The sequence below is a fragment of the Lampetra fluviatilis genome, chromosome 6 (genome assembly GCF_964198595.1).
Source record: "Lampetra fluviatilis chromosome 6, kcLamFluv1.1, whole genome shotgun sequence".
Taxonomy (NCBI): Eukaryota; Metazoa; Chordata; class Hyperoartia; order Petromyzontiformes; family Petromyzontidae; genus Lampetra; species Lampetra fluviatilis.
The window spans coordinates 8,307,462-8,331,222 of record NC_136280.1 but is presented as its reverse complement, the minus strand read 5'-3'; the positions used below and the strand labels follow the sequence as shown (position 1 = coordinate 8,331,222).

The 23,761-nt window shown below is 47.8% G+C and overlaps 1 protein-coding gene across 8 annotated transcripts in view; it reads left to right on the top strand.

Annotated features, from left to right (window-relative positions):
* The window catches only part of LOC144933111 (acetyl-CoA carboxylase-like), a 94,763-nt gene extending 74,418 nt beyond the window's left edge, over positions 1 to 20,345 (top strand). For 6 of the 8 annotated variants that reach the window (XM_078857660.1, XM_078857658.1, XM_078857659.1 and 3 more), the window contains 8 exons: positions 2,983 to 3,079; positions 5,128 to 5,263; positions 6,486 to 6,663; positions 7,755 to 7,867; positions 12,090 to 12,244; positions 13,077 to 13,283; positions 15,219 to 15,355; positions 16,569 to 20,345. In XM_078857660.1, coding sequence (XP_078713786.1) covers positions 2,983 to 3,079; positions 5,128 to 5,263; positions 6,486 to 6,663; positions 7,755 to 7,867; positions 12,090 to 12,244; positions 13,077 to 13,283; positions 15,219 to 15,355; positions 16,569 to 16,695 — 1,150 coding nt within the window. In that variant the 3' untranslated portion in view covers positions 16,696 to 20,345. Of the gene's footprint in view, positions 1 to 2,982; positions 3,080 to 5,127; positions 5,264 to 6,485; positions 6,664 to 7,754; positions 7,868 to 12,089; positions 12,245 to 13,076; positions 13,284 to 15,218; positions 15,356 to 16,568 lie in introns of those variants that run through there. The other 2 variants (XM_078857661.1, XR_013636981.1) reach the window with 2 other exon arrangements.
* The last annotated feature ends 3,416 nt before the right edge of the window (positions 20,346 to 23,761 follow it).

The window sequence follows — 23,761 nt, the reverse complement described above, 5'->3', positions numbered from 1 at the left end:
TGACTTCACCGAAAGAACCAAGAAGATTCATCACACTGGTCAATGGCCTCCCCAGAACTGGTTTAGGTATCACTCGCCACTGATGGCTAAAATGGACCTCAGGTCGACAGGTTTATAGTACAGAGTGCGAACCACTGCACCGCCGCTCCACGCTCGGGCGTGCGTGTGGGTAAATGTTTTGTGTAGATAGAGAACAGTAGAACCCCTCTTAACGATGGAACTTGGTTCCACGAAAACGGTCGTTAAGTGATTTGGTCATTAAGCGAGTAGCATTGAAAGTTACCCTTTTTCACCAAAAAAGTACATTATAATATTGAAACAATGGATATTCATACATAAAGATACTAACAACATCATAAACACGTAGTATTAAAAGAAACATGGTTAATCAATGCATTAATTAATATTTATTGCACCTACAGCAGCGAACACATTGGGCTTTATGGAGGCCCATCATTAACAGCCATTAAGAAGGGATCTGTATTTGGATGTGCGTCGGGCGTGTTTATGTATTCGCAGTGATGGAAACGGGCCGGTATACGAAGCTACGCCACACTGGCACTTGTCAGAACGACCAACATGTGGACCAGCACCTTTCAGAACATTTTAACCTCAAGTAATGCTCGTTTTTTTTAGGCAGAAGGACATTTGACATGGGCTGCAGGATGAATATAGGTATCATATACTTGGTTTTCCTTTTCAACTACTGTACATGTCTGGAGTATATGTAGTTGGTCAACACATAACACCTGGGTCTCGCCTGTGACCTCCTGCCAGCGGGCATTGGACACTTGGCATGGCCTCAGAGTGCTCCTAGCTAGGCATAAGAGCTGTGGTGACACCACCACTTAGTGGTGAATGGCGGCTACTGATGTTGTGGCAGTATTTTGTATTATGTGTGTATTTGTCAAGGATCTTTATATACCCCGCACCTCTGAAATGCCCTTTGAATTTGTGCGCTTTACAAAAGAAAATAATTGTATAAATTTCATTCGTGTGTGTGCGTACAAATATCTATAATGGTAGCCCAGACTTGGTTCAGATGTAACTCGCCATTGGTGATAGCCGTGGTCGGAAATCCAACTTGGTTCACCAAATTTGTCAAACAGTTTGCCAACCACTGCACCACCGGTCCCTGAGCGTTGTGTTAGTCCTGTACCAATTATTTATTTTAGGACACACGCATGTTTTTGTACATTCTTTTGCTGCTATTTTATCGCCCCGGCGAGATAAAATAATTCACGTGAAATGGTTTGTCGATCGATGTTCATCATCGAACGCGCCTGCAGAGCATTTCCTTGGAAGTCCCTTTGGTTTACAACGACCGCGTTTTGTTTTCCGGGATGAAATGTAACTACACAAGGTGCCCACCGCCCGCCTCCAAGGGCATCGCCTTCATTTGGCGAGATGTTAACTACCTCGCCTGGCGTACGGGAGGTCGGGGGTTCGATCCCGACTCTTGACGCCTGTATACTTTAATTTTTTTAAATATTCTCTCTCCATGTGGCTGCGTGGATTTTTCTTCGCGGTCCTCCGGTTTTTCCCTCCACATTTGGAATCAACGTTCGTTTTGAGTATTTATCTGCTATAGATTTCCACATGTTAAGCCACTTTGTTGAGCTATCATTTGCGGCCCATGTTGCGTCTTAAAAAGAGCTATGTAGCTCCAGTGGGCCTGACCTGGTTACAAAAAATTAATAATTCAAGCAGAGGACGGAATCCGCCACCGCCAGTTCCTAGCGAGAGTCTCTCTTGCTCTCGTGACGCTCCTCTGATTTGGGGGTCACCTCGGGGCAAGGCACCGTGCGCTCGCTTCTCCGTCTTTGCTTTCGCGCTCCACACGCGCTACCGGTCGCTTTGCGGGGCGAGCCCGTTCCGTTATTTAGCGCCAAGACGTAAAGTCGATAAGAGCTCCCGAGATTGCCACTCCATGGCGCAAGCCGACAGAGTGGGACGGAATGGCATTGCAGCGATGCGTGCACGCGCGCGTGTGTGTGTTTGGTTGTTGGAGCGGTGGCACAGTGGTTATGGCGCTGCGATACCAACCCAGAGACCTGAGTTCCATTCCCGCTCACGGCTATCAACACCAGTGACGCTTATCTGAACCGGTCTAAAATGAGTACCAAATGAGATGTGTAAACGTTGCCTCTCGGAAGACGAAGGCCGTCGGGCATGGTGCTGGCCACCCTTGTGTGCCGTGCTGGCCTTCATTGGTGCTCGCAAATAGCACTTGCCCCAACAGTCTGTTAAAGGCTACGCAGCGGATCTTTGTTTTATGTTTGTTGAGGAGTGTCGATAGAGGTGTAAATATATGGCTAGTGGTGCGGCAGTGGGTGAGCATGCCGTGCTACAAACTTAGCAGCCCGAATTAGATTCTTGGCCCGCGGCTAACATCAGCGGCTAGTTACGTGGAGTGTGATTACCTGGTATGGTGTGTAAACACCGGCACTGGGGAGGCAAAGGCGGGTGGGCGTGGTGCTAGCCACACTCGTGCGCCGTGCTGGTCTTATCAGGTGTTCGCTAACGGTGCTTGCCCCAACGGTCTGTAAGGCTATACAGGGATCTTCAGCTTTATTTTTATACGTATATATAAGTGGTGTAAAGATGCATCAATTAATCATGTATCCTTAAACTCACGATACGTGCATCGAATCGTGCGTGCGAGAATCGGATTATTTTCAGCTCATACGTGTTAAGTTCAGGTTCCACGGCTAGCATCAGTGGCTATTTATATCTCTTTTATCCACCCCGCACTGGCCGGCGTGGTGAAGTACGATCACACAACCCCCATGACCGCCGACACGGCGCGTGGTGGGTTTACTTACACGTCCGGTACTCCTGGAAAACGCCCTCGCTCTGCCGCCCGTTAACCTCCCTCCTTACCCCTCGCCTTGCTTCACCTGCATGACCTCACCTGCCGTTTCGGGTTTTGTCTCCTACTCTCACTCCACTCACACCGCCCCCCCCCCCCACCGCGACCAGGCTGGGTGGGATACCGCTCGGAGTGGTTGCCGTGGAAACGAGGAGTGTTGAGCTCGGAATTCCAGCTGACCCTGCAAACCCAGAATCCGAGGCACAGGTGAGCTTCGCAATCTATAATCTTTTACCTGGATTATGTCTCCGGTTGGAACGTCTCGTCTGCATCCAGTGAGTGGTCTGATGGTGGCTTCTGGTTGCGGGGCACAGAGCCCGGCACTGCCCGAGATGCTGCCATCAAATCGTGGGTTCGGTCGCCTGCGTTTGAACGAGGTTTCTCAAGTTTAGTGAGTCGTTGGTCTCAGTCTGGTTACCAATGACTGCACAAAAAAAATACGATGTTAAATTTGGTTGTTTAGTCAGTTTGGAAGAAATTCCAGTTGTGAGGGGAATTCTAGCTGTGAGGATTATAAATTTAGATCAGTGGTGTGATGTTAACTACCTCACCTGGTATACAGGAGGTCGTGGGTTTGATCCTGATCCTGACGCCTGCTGTATATTTGGAGTTTCCTTGTTCTCCCCGTTGGTTGTGTGGATTTTCCACCGGGTCCTCCGGTTTTTACCTCCACATTTAGAAACGTGCATTTAAAGTATTTGGCTGCAATAAATGTCCACGTGATCATAAGCCACTTCGTCGGGCTGTCATTCATGGCCGAGTCGCTTCTGAAAAAGGGCTGTATAGCTCAGTGGGCCTTTCCTGGTAAAATAAAAAATAGTTTAGTTTTATCTTCTTGGTTCTTTCGGTAAAGTTACGTAGAAGGGAAGTAATTTCGGCCACAACGCAAGCAGCCATCCTCAGGTGAGGACGGCTGCTTGCGTTGTGGCCGAAACGTCGTGATAATTATTTTATTATGTTTTTGTATTATTATTTTATTACTTCCCTTCTACGTGACTTTACCAAAAGAACCAAGAAGATGAATCCCTACAGTCACGAAAGCTTTAAATCGAAGTTTAGTTTTACTTTAGGGGTGACCGACATTTGACGAACAATTACTCCCGGTGGCAGAAACAGTGGGGGAAGGTGCTGCACGTTAGTGCGTGCAGCAGTGGTCGCTTGAAGGGAGCCCAGAAGTAGTTGTGTTAAATTTGCTTCCCTGGTTCTGCGAGAGGTCAGAATGAATTTGTCCCGTGACGTGAGGCCTAGTAGCGAGTCGGTATAAATATTTGGGGGGGAAAGAGTCAGATTTTATTTTTTATTATTATAATTTAAAAAATCTGGCATCGTTGAGGTGGCCGGGTGTCTTTGGTTTCAGAGCGCTGAACTATCACCACGGAATTGCTGGGATTCAATCCGGATGTTGTCCGCTTGTGGTTGAACAAGATTCTCAAGTATAGTGAATTGATGGTATCAGCCAGCCGTGTCACCAGTAGTGACTACATTACAATATATTTAGTTCAGTGGATTAAATGAATACTGGCTAAATTACAACTCTGCTAAGTTGTGTGTAACCTACGGATTTGGAGCACCGTCGTACCTTGCTGACTCGACTGTTTTATCACGAGCCATAATCAGTTCACTGCTGGATGAAAGCCTACCCAAACCTTTTCTATGTAAAGCTTTCGTGACTGCAGGGATTCATTCTTTTGGTTCTTTCGGTAAAGTCACGTAGAAGGGAAATAATAAAATAATAATTAAAAAAACGTCATAAAATAATTCTCACGACGTTTCGGCCACAACGCAAACAGCAGTCCTCAGGTGAAGAACAGGTCTGTTAAAAAGACAGCGTCTACCCAAACCTATTACCATTTTGCGCCATCTCTACTACGCAACTATCCACCTCCTTGGTTCTTTCGGTAAAGTCACATAGAAGGGAAGTAATAAAATAATAAAAATAAAACATAATAAAATAATTCTCACGACGTTTCGGCCACAACGCAAGCAGCCGTCCTCAGGTGAAGACCAGGTCTGTCGGGGAGACAGCGTCTGAATGAGTCAGAGAGACAGCGTCTGAACTATCCACCCAGCCTCATGCACACGGGCCGTTCTCATCGCTCCACAGCGAATGGCCTCTTTGGCGCGTCGCCTCTTTTACCCGCCACTCCACAGCTTTTCACTGACCGCGAGCAACTTCAAGTGGTTTAACCCTGAGCTTGGAAATGCCCCGTCGCACGCCTACCTGTCCAACGTCGCATTTTTTTTTTTTCCGGCAGATCATTCAACAAGCCGGGCAGGTGTGGTTCCCAGACTCCGCCTTCAAGACGGCCCAAGCGATTCGTGACTTCAGTCGTGAGGGGCTGCCCCTCATGGTGTTCGCAAACTGGCGCGGATTCTCAGGGGGAATGAAAGGTGAGGGGGGAGGGGGGGCAAGGGTGGGGCAAAGCGTCGGTCTCACGCTTGCCGCTAAGCAACTTCACATTTTGCTTTCCCGCTACATCCGTCCCGCTTCAGTGCCTCTCCTTATCCTGCCGCCGCTGCAAAAGCAAGTCGACCAAGAGAGAGAACATTCACTGGGTGGGCGCGGGGGTTAACCAAATGGGAGATGGAGTGCTGAATTTAAGGGCCTGCTTTTTGAGTCGTATCGATCACACCCAAGTTAGGCCGATTGAACGTTTGGAGCTCATGACCGTATCACCAGGGATGTGCCCGACATTGTAAGCTCTCGGAGGCTCATCGGGGTTAAACCCGGGTAGTGCTTTGACGGGTGACCACTTTGCTCACCAGGTTGTCACAGGTGCTTTTGGGGCTAAGAGTTGGGCTGTAGAGGGCAGTGCATAAAAACAATTACTTTTCACCAACCCACACTGACCAGCATGGCGAAGTACGGTTACACAACCCCCACGATCCGTACGGCAAGGGGGAGGACCCTCGCCCAGCACCGGATTGACAAACACGGGGCGGTACAATTCAGTGTGGACGAACGTAAGGGAAATGTGGGGATGGGCACAAAATCCGACACCACCACTTATTTCGTATGGCGTTTGAAAACAGCAGCACCACCAGGCTACAATTGCCACTTTAATGTTGTGAGCCATTCCGTGGCATCTGAGGTGGCAGCTGAGTGGAGTAGTCTGCTCGTTCCACCAGGATACGCGTATTGTTATGGGACAGCCATCTTCGATATAGGCCCAATGGTTTCCACCTCGTCGCATTCACAGGTTGGCGAGTCCCCCGATCATTCCGTTTACGGAGGGAATATCTACACCGCCTTGCACGTGTTGTTGTTGAGAGCGGTCCCCACTGTCGTCGGGGCAGCAGAGAGAAACCGGGCTATTCCCTAGTTGGGTCTTCAAACAAGAATCTCGTACCGGTGATGGGTGATCTGCAGGTTCGCTCCAATAACGACCACCCCCACGCAAGTTCAAGTTCAAGTTCATTTATTAGGTATAGCCCTGTGAGCCATTCGGCTCTTGAATCGGGTGCAACCGCAACAAACAAAAAACAAAAACATGAACAAAAAAACATCTTAAAGTGAATACGTGACTAAGTGCAAACAGAAAATCCAAGAAAAGACAGCAAAATATTGCAGAAAAAAACACCGTACACGCACTTGACACGCGCGCATGCGCAGACATGCACGACCAGGTGCTGAAGTTTGGCGCGTACATCGTGGACGGCCTGCGCGAGTACCGGCAGCCCGTGCTGGTCTACATCCCCCCGCACGCAGAGCTGCGCGGCGGCTCCTGGGTCGTCATCGACCCCACCATCAACTCGCGCCACATGGAGATGTACGCCGACCCCGAGAGCCGGTACGGAGGAGCCGCGCCGTGATGCCGGCACACGCGCGCACCCCAGCAGCACGCCGCTGTGTACCGGCACACTCTCGCAGCACGTTTGCGGTAACGGCACGCTGTTGTAGCACGCCGTAACATTACACCGTAACAGCCTGCTGTCATAACAGCACGCCGTAGTAATAACATGCCGCCGTAACAGCGCACCGTAGCGGCGGGTTGTTGTGCCAGCACACTACCGTGTGACGGCTGTGCCATCGCAGAGCAAAACTCTATTCTTGCCTACTTCAAGCAGGATCTGTGCTTGTTTCACTTGTGCTGCTTTGTTTTTGTGTACTTATGCTGTAATGTGGAGTATTGCAAGAGCCCTATCTTGAAACGATGTTCTCCACAAAGTGATTCTGGGAACCCTAAAATTGACTTTTTGCTAAGTCATGCTCCGTAACTCTATACCCAGCGTTGTACTGTCGCTGATGCGGTGGTGCAGTCGGTAGCAAACTTGGTCTTGCAATGCAGAGGTCGCCGGTTTGATCTCCCAGTGGCAAGTTTGTTAAATCCTCGCACCACCACCTCACCTCCCCCCCCGCCTCTATCCACCCAGCAGCATAAATGGGTTATGCCACAGTGAGTCGATATGCTGGAAAGATCACTTTGTCTGTGGTAAACTGATGAAGTCCATTGGTATCATCAGAAATGTGGGTGTTCTGGTTCATCAAGCTTGCTTTCTAACTCTATACTACAGCTTAATTTACCAATATCTCATCTACTGCAATATTGTCTGGGCCAGTACATATGCTTCCTACCGATATGAATTACACATCATCCAAAAGAAATGTGCAAGACTGGCCACCTCCTCAAAGCACTTGGCTCCATCTGCCCCAATGTTTAAGAAACTAAATGTCATGTCCAATAAACAATACGAATACAATGCAAAGTGTGGGTTACTCCCATACCCTTCCAAGATGCCTGGCTAGCCTGGAAGAGTAGGCCAAGAAACCTTCTGGGAGCTGCCTCGAGTGGAGGCCCTTTTGCCTGTAGGAATAACTTACAGCGCTGCAACTTCGCCTGTACCCATTGGATCCATCTCCCGTTCCGTCTGCATGGTGCAGAGGTGGCGTGCTCGAGCCGGAAGGAACCGTGGAGATCAAGTTCCGACGGAAGGACCTGGTGAAGGCGATGCGCCGAATCGACCCCATCTACACCAAGCTGGCCGAGCAGCTCGGTGAGCGAGCGGGAGCGGCCGCCGCGTGCGCCTGAGCAACCGTTCACGTGGCTCACCCCCCCCCCCCCTGCCCGCCCCCCCCCACCCCCCGCCCCCCCCGGTCGTTGGGGTTTATTTTGGCCATACTTTGCGAAGCTGGTCTGTGAAGGAGGGGAGCATAGGCATACAACGGTGGATTTTGCGGCACTGCGTAGCCCCGTGGAACTATAACACCTGCTATGCATGGCGGTCATCCATCCAAGCGCCAACCGAGCCTCAGCCATGCTTATCTTCCAAGATCTGACGAGATCAGGCGCATGGAATGGGGGTTGTTCGTAGGCCCCAGTGCTTGTACCTGCACCATTTTCCTCACGTGGAAAATGTTACACGAGTACCGGGTATCCTTAAGGGTGCCTTCCATCGTTAAATGCTAATAGCGAGACGGTAGTTTGAGCTAGGTCTATAAACTATAAACACGTGCGCGCTGGGTAGTGTGAGGATCTTATCGTACTAGTCTCACCCCTCCCACGTGTCCACCCGTGTGTTGGTGACGCGCATCAGGTCGAGATTTGAGAGAGTCCCAAGTGTTCACCAGCATGTGTTCATCAGCATGTATTCTTTGGTTCTTTCGGTTAAGTCACGTCTAAAAATAAAATAATAAATTAAAATAATAGCGACGATTCGATTGCAACACAAGCAATCATCATCAGGCATAAAAGAAATAGCAATAAAAATCTAACTAGAAAACTATAGACAGACATAAGCAGACAGACATCACAAGGACTCACAGAGAGAGGACACATATCGGCACAGAGAGAGGGGTCGTTTCTGTGACGGTCCCTTAAATATAGAGAGGGGGGGCTATGCGTTAATTGTGTGTTGACCGACTCTCTGTGTTGTATTACATCACATTTCGATATTTTGCGAGGTTATTTAATTTTAGTGTGCCTTTCTCCTAATTTTCAAGCTTGTGTGCCGTGCCACGTCGTCATCTTACTTGCGCAGCAGCAACACGTTGCCGTACACTCATTGATATGCTAATTTTCTCTGCCCCCTCCCTCTCTCCGTCCCCGCCCCCCCTCTCTATATTTAAGGGACCGTCACAGAAACGACCCCTCTCTCTGTGCCGATATGTGTCCTCTCTCTGTGTGTCCTTGTGATGTCTGTCTGCTTATGTCTGTCTATAGTTTTCTAGTTAGATTTTTATTGCTATTTCTTTTATGCCTGATGATGATTGCTTGTGTTGCAATCGAAACGTCGCTATTATTTTAATTTATTATTTTATTTTTAGACGTGACTTAACCGAAAGAACCAAATAATAATTCCTGCAGTCACGAAAGCTCCAAATTAAGATGTCATCAGCATGTGTTCACCAGCATGGTGACCGTGTGTGCACCAGCATGTTCAGCGTGCTCCACAGGCATGTGCCGTCGAAGATCACTCGAGATTCCTGAGTGCAAATAACCTAATTACGTACGGAGGGGAATATGTTGCCGATATATCCACCATGCAGTTCAAATTACTCTCTGATCAAAAGAATAATTCTTTTGTAATTGAATCGTCATTCTTTTTGATGAAAAGTTCCTTTGCGTACGTTCTGTACAAAATGTAATCGTCCAGCAAAGCCTCGTACAGTCGGCAGTGCACGCGCCAGCGCCCCGCACTCGGAACTCCACTCCCCTCCTCTGGCTCTCCTCGATCTTGCCCAATGACCCGTCTGTGGGTGTTCACCACTCGGGGTGAGCTAGGCGTGCACCCAGTGCCATGGTGATGTCACCACCACTTGGCGGTGGATGGTGGCGGCTTGGTCAGTGCACTCCGTTGTGTACCCAGCAAACCTGAGTTTTGATCCCTGACCGTGGCTAACATCTTAACCGGTCCGGGACTGCCCCTTCTTCACCAAGCCATGCTGAAGTATGATCAAACAACTCCCATGATCGATGCAGCATGGAAAGAGAGCTTTCGTGTAGGAGTGGATTGACAGGGGGATAAAAATTATTATTCTTGACCTAACATATCCATTGTAAGATAATTGAATCTGCATAATTGTAGTTATAGGAGGCTACATCATTGTTCGGCAACGCTGCTGTGGGTAATTATTGCAACGTAAGTTATCTCGTGGTTAAATAACCTGTATTTAGCTTTATATTTTCTCACCATTCACAGCCTCGTGAAGACGTTTGGAAATGTAGGCAGGCTGCCAGTTCGTCCGCAGTGGTAACGTGTTTTTATATCTCAGTTGTTGTGCGTGTACGGACCAAACAACGTTTGATTCCCATAAAGAGATCTCGGCCTGTTACCACAGCACACAAAGTGGCAGAATTGTTGTTTTGTTCCCCGTTCAAGGAAATCCACCGAGGTAAAGCCATAGATTTTTTTAATATTGATGCTTGGTTGTAAAAGTTTTTTTTTTATGGCGGCACAGCCATTACAAGGGTTTGTGGTGATCTTTAACTCTTCAAATGGCATCCTCGCCGCATATCTGCGGGAATTTCAGTTTTGTTCAAGTTAACATTCTCCAATAGCTCTATTTGCCGGCATTTTTTTTCGCCAGCGTTTGTCATTTCTTAAGGCCGAGGTGGTATTTTCAATTGCAAAAATATATTTTGAGCGCTTCTTATTTATACGCGTTAAGGCAATCGCAGCGAAAACAATCTCCCACAAGTGTGATAGATTTTGTTTCATCCGCTTACGAGTTAAAACTTCTGCGAGGCATGATATTTTTGAGGAAAATTATGCAGTTTTATTTTTTGTTCTTCTATTTCCTTCATAAATGGCATAATTGTAGCATATTGCACAATTACTTGAAACACCTAAATACTAACTGCAGCTATTACCGTTTTCTGGAAGAGCAATTTGACTCGCTGCCTGCCTATGGGTGGTCTGTCATGGCTAAAGTCCTCAGAAATAAATTGAAGAAAAAAAAAGAAAAATGTTTTTAGGGCATCTTGAAGATGTAATTTTCTGCTATTTTGCAAGAGCAGCACCCAGCACTGCTCCACATGAATAGTTTGAGATAATGTTGGTTATTTTAAAAGTGTCCTTGTTATTTATTTATTTACATTTTTATTTCCCCTTTTTGAAAATTGTGCCCCTGTACAATTTCATGCATTTCCCCCCCCCACCCCCTTCCTCTTAAAAAAAAATGCAGGCAGTTATTTCTGAGCATTTTCCCATTCGGCTGTTTTGTCATTGGCAATGTCTTTTAAGAGGCAAACTTCATTCCAAAGGCACTAATGTAAAAGTCATCAAAAATGATCTGCCAATTTTATCAGGAACTAATTAGGGGATGACAAATGGAATATGAGCAGAGAAAAACACCCTTTCCTCTTCCCCTGATAACAGAAATAATAACAATGAATGCAATCGTATTTTTTCTAAATGAATCTTATTACGGTGTTTGTGCATTTGAAAAAAAAAAAACCCTCAAAAGAACATATTTTCCTTTTATCCTCGTAAACCGACAAATAAAGCATTAGAAGTCATGGTGTGCGTTTATAAAAGCACAGGCTGAACACAAAGGTGTCTCCAACCCTGTTATTGGCCAACTTGATGTCACTTTCTTTGTGCCAAGTTTACCTCATCGGGGAGCAAACTGTCCCAAATTACTATGAAAGCATAAAGGGTCACGCGGTGGTTTCAATTGGAAATGCTGTGCCGGGTATTGTGCCTTAAAACGCATGTAATTTTTTATTCTCAAGCATAGGCGGAATGAGAAATTTAAGTGAGTGGGGCTCGCGTCTGTACGAGTAGGAGGGTGCACGACGGCTCTTATTAAAACAGCTCGGCAAAAGGCAAAGGCTGTGTAGTTATGTGCGCAGCTTGGTGCACTGAAGCCAAACGTTTGTAACGGCTAGATATTTTTGAATAAAAAATATCGTTATTGGCATATCAAATAGCGTTCTTTTTTATTATTGTTGCATGGTGTACCTGCGCTGTCTACAGACGTTTTTAGAATAAATATTTGCAATAGAATGTCAGTGCGACTTATGGGACTCTCTTCGCAGTGATGGAGAGAGACAAACTGAAATACCTGACTGCCCTCATCATTATTAATATATAATAATAACGATTTACAGTCCTTAGTCAAACCACTTCTGGATGATGGCCCTGCACACCCTGTGTCGGGCATGATCATTGTTTTGACCGTACAGTGCCATGCTGGCCAGCGCGGGTGCTTGACATCGGTGCGAGACGCTTGAGGTTCGTGGCCGAGCCTCTCCGTCTGTCTTTCTCCCGACAGCCATGCCCGAGCTGAGTGCCGAGAGCCGAAAGCTTCTGGTGATGAAACTGAAGGATAGGGAGGAGTTCCTGCTGCCCATATACCACCAGGTGGCCGTGCGCTTTGCCGATCTGCACGACACGCCCGGGCGCATGCAGGAGAAGGGCGCCATCATGGTGAGTTTCGTTGCGCAGTGAAGCTGACTTCAGCAGGCCAGTCCAATGGCAATTTAAGCAAAAAGTATCGCCCCCTTCAACTTCAGATCGATGTTTCCCCGTTCAGACAAACTGTGCGAGCTTTGAAAAAATACTGTACTGAAACAAGTTGATGCTTATTTTGTTGTGTTTTTTTTATTTTGCCACTTATTTACCCAGGAAAAGCCTCGTGAGAGGAAACTAGTGAACCCAGAGAAATCCACCACAGCTACAAGGGGGTTAGGCTCAGGGTTTTGGGCGGCGAGATTAAATCCATTTCTGTACTGCAGTTTCCTAAGCATCTCTCAGTCTTGGGTTGAAAACTAAAACGAGCAAAAAATGCTGCATATTACTCTAGTAGTTTATGAGTTAACCGCATGGATTAGACAAATAGAGAGATGAGCATTACTTGAAGCTAGGTGAGAGCCCCCAGCGGTGTCTCGCGTGACATCGCTGCTCATAAAAGTACGTGGGTTTGGGCAGAACGCACTATCGCTAGAAGGTATCAATGCTGATGGGCGAGCTCGGTGACGGAACGGTAACCACAGGGAGAGAACCCCCCCTGAGAGGGCGACCACTATGGCGATGGAGCCAGGAGATCGGCTCACGTGCTGGAGCGAGACGGATTACTCCATCATCCGCGTGACCGTCCGGGACCAGTAACAACTTTTTTGGGGAGGGGAGGCTTCCCATCCCGCGGCGGATGGACCGTGGCCAAGCGAAGACGAGCACAGCGAGACCAACAGGGGCTTGTGTTTTGTTGTTTTGACCCTTCGACCCCACCCCACGTGCGTCCCCCGCGTGCGTCCACCAGGACATCATCGAGTGGCGCACTTCCCGCTCGTTCTTCTACTGGCGCCTACGGCGGCTGCTCCTGGAGGACGTGGGCAAGCGGCGCGTCCTGGCGGCCAATCCGGCGCTCGGGCCGTCCGTGAGCCCCAGCGCGGGGAACGCGCCGGGCCCCGGGCACGTGCAGTCCATGCTGCGCCGCTGGTTCGTCGAGACCGAGGGCACGGTCAAGGTGAGAGGGTTTACGGTGCTACTACCTCGGGGGAATCGTGGAGGAGGCCGGTGCTTTTGTGTCCTCTCTCCAAGGTCAGGTCGGGTTGAGGCCCTCTGCAAAAGCTGACGTGCAGTTTGGAAAGGAGGGAGGCTTCCTGGCAGAGGTCGCAATCGGGTACCCGATACCCGTACTCTACCCGATACCCGGCTACCCGTACCCGCTGGGTACGGGTACGGGTACCCGTTTGCAACCCTGGTGCGGCCGGGTACGGGTACGGGTAGGCCGTGAGTCACTGGTGAGTAACTGTTTGTCACTCATTTTCCAACGTCTTGACTCTTCTCACAATTCAAGATCCTAGAATCAACCCACCCGTGCCTGCAACATGGCTTCATCCCAGAGGTCGCAATCGGGTACCCGTACCCTACCCTATACCCGGCCGGGTACGGGTAGCCGGGTAGGGTACGGGTACCCGTTTGCGACCCTGGTGCGGCGGGGTACGGGTACGGGTAAGGAATCAAAACCCATTTGCGACCTCTGCTTCCTGGTGCGTTGTTCGCCTTCGCGCTCGTTTTGGTTTGCTATCGAGCTGGGGGACGGTGTCGAATGTAATCTGGCCAAGCGGCTTGAATAGTTTAGTGGTGACTGCACTAAAACGCTTCGACAGTGTAATTGTGTTTATTTATAATGAATTGCAATTACAATATAATTTTTATCATCATCTCGGCTAACAGTTGCCGCAGCAATTAATCCCAGGTCTGGTTTACAGCTTATAAAGCAATTGACAGAAAATTATACGTTAAATCACAAGCAGTTTAAAGCCAATATGAGCGAAACTCCATTCTGTGTCTCCACTAATAAATGAAATATGTTTCGATTTAAAGCTTTCGTGACTGCAGGGATTCATCTTCTTGGTTTTTTTCGGTTAAAAGTCACGTAGAAGGGAAGTAATAAAATAATAAAAATAAAACATAATAAAATTAAACAATTCTCACGACGTTTCGGCCACAACGCAAGCAGCCGAAACGTCGTGAGAATTGTTTAATTTTATTATGTTTTATTTTTATTATTTTATTACTTCCCTTCTACGTGACTTTACCGAAAAAACCAAGAAAATGAAATATGGTTTAGTCCGTGGCCTTTTTGCTTTCCAGACACATATCAAGTAGCATATATTCAAGCGAGCAAATTCTGGACCGCTGTTGACCTTGTAGGTCTCATCCAACCTTCAGAGTCAGGCTTGTTAAATAAAATAAAACATTTATTTATGTTGAGACATCGAAGGGAGTGTTAATCATATATCCTTTTTATAAGGATTTACTCTTCAACACACCGGTGGGATAAAGTATTGTATTATTTGTCTTTTGTCAACGTGACACATTTTTTACTGATTGGCCGTGTCGAGCGGTGGAGGGTTGCGACACATTTATAAATAACGCGATCTAACCCAAAAACCTTTATTATGAATCATATTGGTCGCGTTATTTATAAATGTGTCATAACCCTCCACCACCCGGCACGGCCAATGAGTAAAAAAAAAGTGTCACGTTGACAAAAGACAAATAGTTAACTGCTTTAGCCCACCGGTGTGTTTTAGCGTGAAACCACAACATTTACAATTTGAGTACGACGTTTCGCTGGTAATTGCATCCAGCATCATCGGGCAATTCGCCAGAATGGTGAGGCTCTGCTCTGTCTCCCGTTCTTATATAGAGCAGCAGCAGGGTGACGTCATCATTAACTCATCAGGTGCAACGATTTGAGGGGGGGGGGTCTTTGTAATTATATACTAGATTAGTAATCATCTATCCTTTTACCCATGATTCTCCACGGCAAAGCGTAATGTGATTACGAGTGACTTCATCTCTCGTGCCTCGTCACTTTGGCAACGGCTTCTCGGTGACGATGCTCATCCCCTTGCCCTTTGTTGACCCCCCCCCCCTCCCCTCCGTGTAGGCCTACCTGTGGGACAACAACCAGGCAGTGGTGCAGTGGCTGGAGAAGCATCTCAAGCCGGAGGAGGGCGTCCGCTCGGTGATCGAGGAGAACATCAAGTACATCAAGCGGGACCACGTCATGCAGCAGATCAGGAAGTGAGACCCCGCAGAAGTGTTGTCTCGCGCGAGTTCGCAGCGTGGACCTGCGTTGGCCTTCAGCCAATTGTCCACGGACTGCCAGGGCTGCTGCCAAAGACTGCGTTTATATCTTATTGGTTCTTTCGGTAAAGTCACGTAGAATGGGAAATAATAAAATAATAAAAATGAAACATAATAAAATAATTATCACGACGTTTCGGCCACAACGCAAGCAGCCGTCTTCAGGTGAAGAACAGGTCTGTCGAGAAGACAGTACGTGACTTTACCGAAAGAACCAAGAAGATGAATCCCTGCAGTCACGAAAGCTTTAAATCGAAATTTACTGCGTTTATATTAACGTATGTGTGTTGAACTTCTTTCTCACCGTACTTAGCCAACCGTGCCAATCGTAGGTGCGGGAAAAGGACAACAAACTAAACACAAAAGCCGTTTTCTATCCAGATTTAAAAGTGCATAGCTCCAGCGGCTTCTTAATTACGGAAGGTAGAGCATTCCAAACGGCTGCGGAGGCGCATCTGAAAGTCTTTGTTCGATGGTCAGCCAAAAGCCGCTGCAAGGATGACCGGAGTTCACGTGATGGTTCATGCCAGTTGTCTGGCTATTTGACGACGGAGATCCCTGGTGTGCGAGCACAGAAACAACTAAAACAATCGCCAAAAGCGTCAGTATTGCAGAGAACGCGTACAGGGTCCCTGAATATTGCACAACTTACAAACGAGGTATTTAATGGTCGTAAAGGAAACACTCGTAACAAAAAACATTTAGCAAATATGTGCCAATGAGCACAGTTACTGCGCAACTTGGATAGTCTGCCCACGGGTAATTGAGAGTTGACTGCAAAACCCGAGTCTGCTGAGAGTAAAGATATATGTATTTGTTTTGCAAGCACGGTTGATCCGTATGGATAATTGAGACCAGAACTCTGACAAAATTTCAGCCGGTAAGGCCCCATGGAGCTGAGCAGCTCCTGTTTACAAGGACGACCACAGGCCAAGAAGGTTGGCAGTGGCAGCAGTTACAGGACATTTTGGGGTGGAATGTGTCAACTAACAAGGGCAAAAATTACATGCCAGAACTCTGTGCAAACAGGATAAACAATAAGTAATGTTTAAATGCACGATAGTTACTGTTACCCTCCTGTAAAATTGCGTGTTTGGTTCATGTCCGCCTGCCCCCACCCGCCATCCGTCCTCTCCCCCCCCACCCACAGCCTCGTGCAAGAGAACCCAGAGGTGGCCATGGACTGCATCGTGCACATGACGCAGCACATGACCCCGGCGCAGAGGGCTGAAGTGTCGCGGATTCTGGCGAGCGTCAATAGTGGCACTCCACCTTGAGCCCGTGAGAGACGGTGAGAAGAAGAAGCGGAGAGAGCGATGGAGAGAGAGCAAGCACGTGCCTGAAGAGAGGGATCAGCGGTCGATGCACTACGTTTCTGCGGCTCGCCCATGGCCGCGTGTGTTTTGCGAGTTTGCCTGCCAATCCGTATAAAAGGGGGGCAGTCAGAGGATTTTCACAGTGAGGTAACGTGATCCACAAAACAATTGCACTACAGTCCTGTGATGTTCATTTGAAGTTGAACGGTGCCACTTTTCTGTAATAGCGTTGCGGGGAAAAAAAATATTTTGTCCACGTTACTCTGCTTATAAAGGGATGAGCAACGCTGGAGAAATCAAGTTGCGCGTGGCTTTGCAAGATGCAACTTTGTTTATGACCCTTTTGATATTTGTTGTTGTAGCACCTGTAATGGTGCTGCGATTGGCTGAATTTGATCTCATGATTTCGTCATAGAAAGGTAAACATTCCAACGTGGCAGATTTCTTTTTTGTATTTCAACTTTGAGGTGTTTCAGAAAATTGCAATAATGTCTTTAAGATGGTAAATAATCGACTCATTTCCCTCATGTTCACCATAAAAAAATGCCTATTGCTTTGAATTTGTAGGCTGCAGACCCACATTTCCTTGCCTAGATGCCTTGTCTGGTGACTGGACTGGGAATCCAGGCAGCAGAGGAGGGCTGTGGTGTAGGCCTCGGGCCTTTGAAGCCTCTACTGTATTGATGATCAAAGAGATGGGTATTGATTGATTTTAATTCTTCAATATTTTTTCACGTCAGCTGTATAGCCATAGCCACAATTTTTCGGTGTTCAGGATGGGTTATGTTGGAACGAGGGTGGAATGTTTTTTCAGGTAAAGTGCACCGTTGAGCTTCAGTTGTGAGCTTATTTTAAAACTATATCCAACTGCAAGTAATATCATGTGATTGATGCATTTATCAGAAACTTATATTTAAAATACTATAAAAACTGTGGGTACTTGTTTTCAAAACTCTTGATTGCCCCCTCGTGTGTGCGCGTGTGTAACAATACCTTTGTACATTTCATCACGTGAACAGTCACGCGCAGAAGTGAACCTCAGGGTAACTTGTAAAGATTGAACTTTTTTATAGCTGTACTGGTCTTCGTATTTCCATCCTGTGGTTCATGGATGAAGGGCCATAAGACGTTTTGGTGGTTATTGGAATTGAAAAATGTGAATCTGATGCGACGTGCATCCAGCAAGGAGTGACTGCACGGTGCAGCCAAACATAGCGTCTTGGTCTTGGGCTCGGCCCTGGATGCAGCACGGTTGGCTATGTGTGGTGCGAAAGAAGTTCAACATACATGTGCTGTCGCAGGGTCGGTTTAACCGGCAAACTGCGGACCCAACCATCTCGTGTTGTCCTTTGAAATAAGACCCGGATGTCAACCTTGCAGTGTGATGCTTTATTTTTTAATTTAACGCGATCGCCTATTGATGTTAAAATTCACCGTTGGGCATTGCCTCCTTATTCAACTTGTTCACCTCTTGCAATGCTCTCTAAATCCTCCGCACGGTGACCTTTGTGAGCCCAGGCCTCGTTGGCTCTGGAGACACGAGGCGCTGTCGGAGAATCTGCAGCAGTTGGCATTCATGCCATGTGAGGGCTTCGTATTGAGTGATGCTTTTTACCGTGGGGGCATGCTGCCCTTTTGAGATGCACAAACTGATCTGAGGAGAGTTAACTAAGAATCCAAGCTGTAGCAATTGCCATTAGTGCCTGCCTTGTTTAGTTCCTCTCGCATCACTACATTGTCGATGTTATTTATTTCCCTTTGTGAACTCCAAGAGGGCCAGTATCGCGCGTGTTCTGCGCGTGTGCGACAGAAACTCGGGAGTACCCTTGAGAGTGTTTTTTTATTTCTATTCGTAACGAGTACAACTCACGAACGTGTAGCAGCAGCAGCAGCAGCAGCGTACCTCTTCGCGTGATACGCTGTGGGGCGGGGGAGGGGAATCCGTCGGTTTGGGAAACTTGAAATGAGAAAATCCAAATGACCTGAAAGTGTTGAAATGATTATGTGAATGTATTTAAATGTGATACAATTGCAATTGCCAGTTTTTTAAGCTGCGGAACTTTAGCCCAAAGACACGTTTGGGTGGTGCAGGGCACTGAGCTGGGTACCTCAATGACATGGATTTTATTCTGGTTCTAGATTCTATACCTGGTAAGGGGCTTCCCCTACGTGTACTTCAGCACTGCTGGTTGAAGATTAAAGACGGCTGATTTGGGAGTGACCATCTGGTGTACGTCTGGCCGAGACTACAAGTGCAGCCTTTGCAGTATTTTTGTTTCACTCGTGGCTTGTTAAGTGTGTTTTTTTGTCTTGTTATAAGTTTAAAAAAAAAATCACGATCGTAGTGGGAAAAACGTGGCTTCCTATAGGTGCAATACAATGTTGTCATGTCTGATGTTCTGCACGTCATCTCCCCCCCCCCTCCTAAGAAAATCCAGATACGAAATTATGGTATCAGCAACTGTTCGAGTCCACAAAATAAATAAAAAACCCATTGTTGCGTTCTGTAAGAAGAGAGTGAGTGAGTGATGACTGATTGTGCACTCCACTGCGAGGCACCGCCAGGAAGCAGCAGCCCTGGCTCGCTGTGGATGGCGATCGACGGCGAACGCAGCGGCGTGACAAATTCATTCCTTTCTCTCTGCTCCGTGTGCCCATGGAATCTGTTCACCCGGTCCCACCTCCACCACAACAAACAGAGTCAGGTCTAGGGTGATGTGCCAAAAGACTTTGGATGGTGGAGAGGCAGGGCCGGATTAAGGCACGGGGGCTTTAGGGGCTGCAACCCAGGAGCCTCCACCAGCTGGAGGGCCTCCAGAGGTTAAGCGAAAAGTTATTTCATTTGTGAACGCTGAATTGTATTTGTTAGCCTTGTAAAAATACATTTTCTTTTTCTTTAACTTTGTTTTCCTTTTGAAAATATTACTGGGGGGGGGCTCACAGTACCTGGAGTCCAGGGGCCTACACAATCTTAATCCGACCCTGTGGAGGGTGGAGGTTAATTTACGAACAATGTATAGTTTAAGATGGTGAATTTCACACTTGATGGTCGACTTCCTTACTGCCAGCGTTGGGAAGCGCATATATTACTCTGGGAGTAAAGAACGTTTTTGTCTTCACAAACCTTCAACTAAAATCCGACAGTTCGCCAAACACCCACCCCGACCCAGATTTTAGACCTCTTGGCAAGTTGTGCCGGCTTGTGCGGCGTGCAATATTCAGTGTGACGCTGCGGGGATGGATAAGACTGCGCGTGTGGAAATATGGACAGGGTGGCGTGTCGGGCATAAGGGACTTGCGGATGCTTTCTCTGTGCCAAACGCATCGCTACTGATGCAAGCCTCTCTAAACCGCAGCACGTGGCGTTTTGCTGGCGAGACACTTTCTGACCCAATTACGAGCGTCGCTTGTTAACGTGTTACGCAAACGGGATTTGTGTTCTCTTGACCTCCCCGTGTGACATGTAGGGTCCCCGTGGGTCGTATAATCCGAGCGTTATTGCCTGGAATGCCATTATTTGTGTGGCTTCGGTCGGGAGATTCAGTTGCGTTTGAGACGCGCGTCCAGTAGTCGAATCGCATTGCGTTCACAAAGTGCACTGGGGGAATGACGCTAAAGGTGTGGGGGCGGGCGGGTGGGATATAGAGACGGTGGTGGTGAGGTGAGCACTCGACGTTTGTACCATAGCGATGAATTATTGTTGACCGTGAGCGTGGAACCCGATGCAGATGTTTGCATGTTTGAATAAGTGCTGTCGGCTCGCGTACACATCTGTAGGACTAATGGACCGATAGACGAGCGTGTCTTTTCACGCGGAGATACGTAACAGAAGCTGGTTAATGGTTATATTGTTTTTACCCACATTAGCCCACTGCAGCACTCGGTGAGGCTGTTACACGGCAATTTATGTAGACCGCCCCGTGGCTGAGATGATTGAGGACTAAATTCGGAGATGATGTCGTGTCGGTGCCCAGGACGCGCGCAAGCGGTCTGAGAGACTCGTTTGGGAGGAAACTAAGCTTCGAAGCTTTCGTGACTGCAGGAATTACTCGACGTGACTTTACCGAAAGAACCAAAGAGTTGTTCGGGAGGCTTACATCATTCGAGCTCAGGGGCGGTTTCTTCATTAGGGCGATTGGGCGACGCACCACCAATGTCATTCAACCACAGAGCCACGCTAGCCGTCACTGTGCCTCTGGATATAGTCCAATCAGCGTCATGCTACGTTCTGTGGAGTACCGCCTCTTTTTGGGCGATTTCCCTCCTGCTGAGAATCGCCCCGAGTGGTCCCATAGACTTACATTCAAAGATGTTTTTTTTCGAACGGGGGGCGCTGCAATGCATTCTCTATGGCTTCCGGGAGGGCTCACACTAACGTGCTTACGTCATCATACGTAAGCACGTTTCATCCAACAATATAATTTGTCGCCACCTAGTGGAATCTTTAATAAAAGAAACATGAGTGGATTGTATTAATAGTGAGTATAGAAACAAACAAGATGTATTGTAAGAGTCACTTTATTTTTCATTAATATTAAAGAAGTGAAGTTGCCTTTACATGCTTAAGCTGTTAATTTATCCTTTGCATGGGTGGACCTTATCCTTATCAATCATCCAGACATTTGCCCCCCCTGAGAGATTTTGCAGGAGCCGCCACTGTTCGAGCTGCTACGGCCGCGTTTTCCCCACGAAATGTGTACGCGCGCGAGCGAACTCGGCGGCGTGCCGCGATTTCTGAACGACAAATTGTAAGTGGCCCACCGGAGCCTGTCGTGTACAATAAATCATTGCATTGCAACAACTGCAACACACAGAGTCATTTGAGTTCGTAAGCAATGACTTGTTGGGTTTTTTGTTGTTGTATGGATTTCCCAACCCGCATGTAAAAAAATGACGAAAGCGAACTCGGGTCAACTCATTCTTCTTGGTTCTTTGTGCGTGACTTTACCCGAAACAACCAAGAATATGAATTCTTGCAGTCGCGAAAGTTTAAAGTAAAATTTTTTGAGTCAACTCGCCCGAGGCGCGTCGATCGCACGGCCAGGAAAGTGGCGTCATGCCCTGTGACGTCATGCCCTGTGACGTTATGCCTCGTGACGTCATGCCCTGTGGCACTTTGACACACTTCTTACAATCGCTTGGAGAGAAAAAAAAACATACGTGGAGAGACCGCTATGTGAAGAAGACGTCTGCATACAATTACATCGGTTATCCGAGTTGAGGATTAATCGTGCTGGTGATGAATTCAATTATTTTATGCACACACACGCACACACGCACACACACGCACGCGCACGCACACACACGCACACACACACACACGCACGCGCACGCACACACGCACACACACGCACGCACGCGCGCACACGGGCACACACGCACACACGCGCACACGCACGCACGCACGCTGGTGTCATTATCAGCTGCTCCTCAACTCGTCGAAGATCGATCGGTGCTCCCGTGATCACAAGGATGTCATAAAAGTATTACTTTCAGAAGCAATACAAACATTATGCAGTCTTCGTCTCCACCCCTGTTTTCTAGGTAGGTAAAAAAAACATTATTCTAGAGCAGGGGTGTCCAAACTTTTTGCAAAGAGGGTCACATTTGATAAAGTGAAGATGCCCGGGGGCCAATAGTTCCTTTTGACATTTTTTTAACCACAATTACCTTTATTTTTAAAATGACAATGTAACCAAATATAAGCCACTCAGGCAGACGGGAACAACTCTAAAAACACAATTCTGCCTTTCATTCAGTCAGATAACATTGAACAAACTGTATAGAATACCTTAAATTTCCATGAGTTTTATGATGTACTTATTCTGACAGAGCTGGCGAGCCATAACTAACACATTATAAGACCGAAGCTGCGGGCCGTATGAAATCTGCCCGCGGGCCGTGATTGGCCCGCGGGCCGGACTTTGGACATGCCTGCTCTAGAGCCTATTTCACCATCTGCCCCCCCCCCCGCCATCGATGCGGATATTCGAGAGTTGACCGTGGACGAGACTCGATGTGTCCATCGGTCTGTCGGTCACGCCACTCGCTTGAAGATTTGTTGTCGCACAGAGTTGACGGCGAGCCCGCGATGATCGGCATGGCCCGAGGGAGGAGCTGTGGTGTCGCGAGGATGCGTGTGACCTTTGACCGAGGTCAGACAATATTCCGCGATTTCAAACAACGTCTTGTTACTCTTTGGTTCTTTCGGTAAAGTCACGTAAAAAGATACAATAATAAATTAAATGCTAACATACGACGTTTCGATTGCAACACAAGCAATCATCATCAGGTGTAAGTGAAATAGAAACACAAATCTAGTATACTTAGAAATGTAATGTAATACAACAGAGAGTCGGATAACATAACAGTCAACACCCTACCTGGTTGATTACGTTCTTTCTGAGAATGCAAAATTTTGAGAGAGAGATTAAACACAGAACCAGAGACATATAGACAGACATATAAGCAGACAGATATCACAGAGATACACAGAGAGAGAGAGACAAAACATAGGCACACAGAGAAAAGTCTTGTTACCGTGATCGTCCCATCGAGTGTTGGCGACGCCTGGCGGCCAACGCGTGGCATTGCAAACCGGAAACGTGCAACAAGGTGTGTGTGGAGGGAGGGCTAACCTCTTCTCGAGGCTTCAGGATACCCTTTGCAATGCGGTTCTTATTCACGTCTGTAGTTTGGGCAGAGGTCGCAACCGGGTACCCGATACCCGTACCCTACCCGATACCCGGATATCCGTACCCGGCCGGGTACGGGTACCCGTTTGCGAACCTGGTGCGGCCGGGTACGGGTACGGGTAGGCCGTGAGTCACTGGTGAGTAACCGTTTGTCACTCATTTCCCAACGTCTTGTCTCTTCTCACAATTCAAGTTCCTAGAATCAACCCACTCGCGCCTGCAACATGGCTTCATCCCAGAGGTCACAATCAGGTACCCGATACCCGTACCCGGCCGGGTACGGGTAGGGTACGGGTACGGCCGGGTACGGGTACCCGTTTGCGACCCTGGTG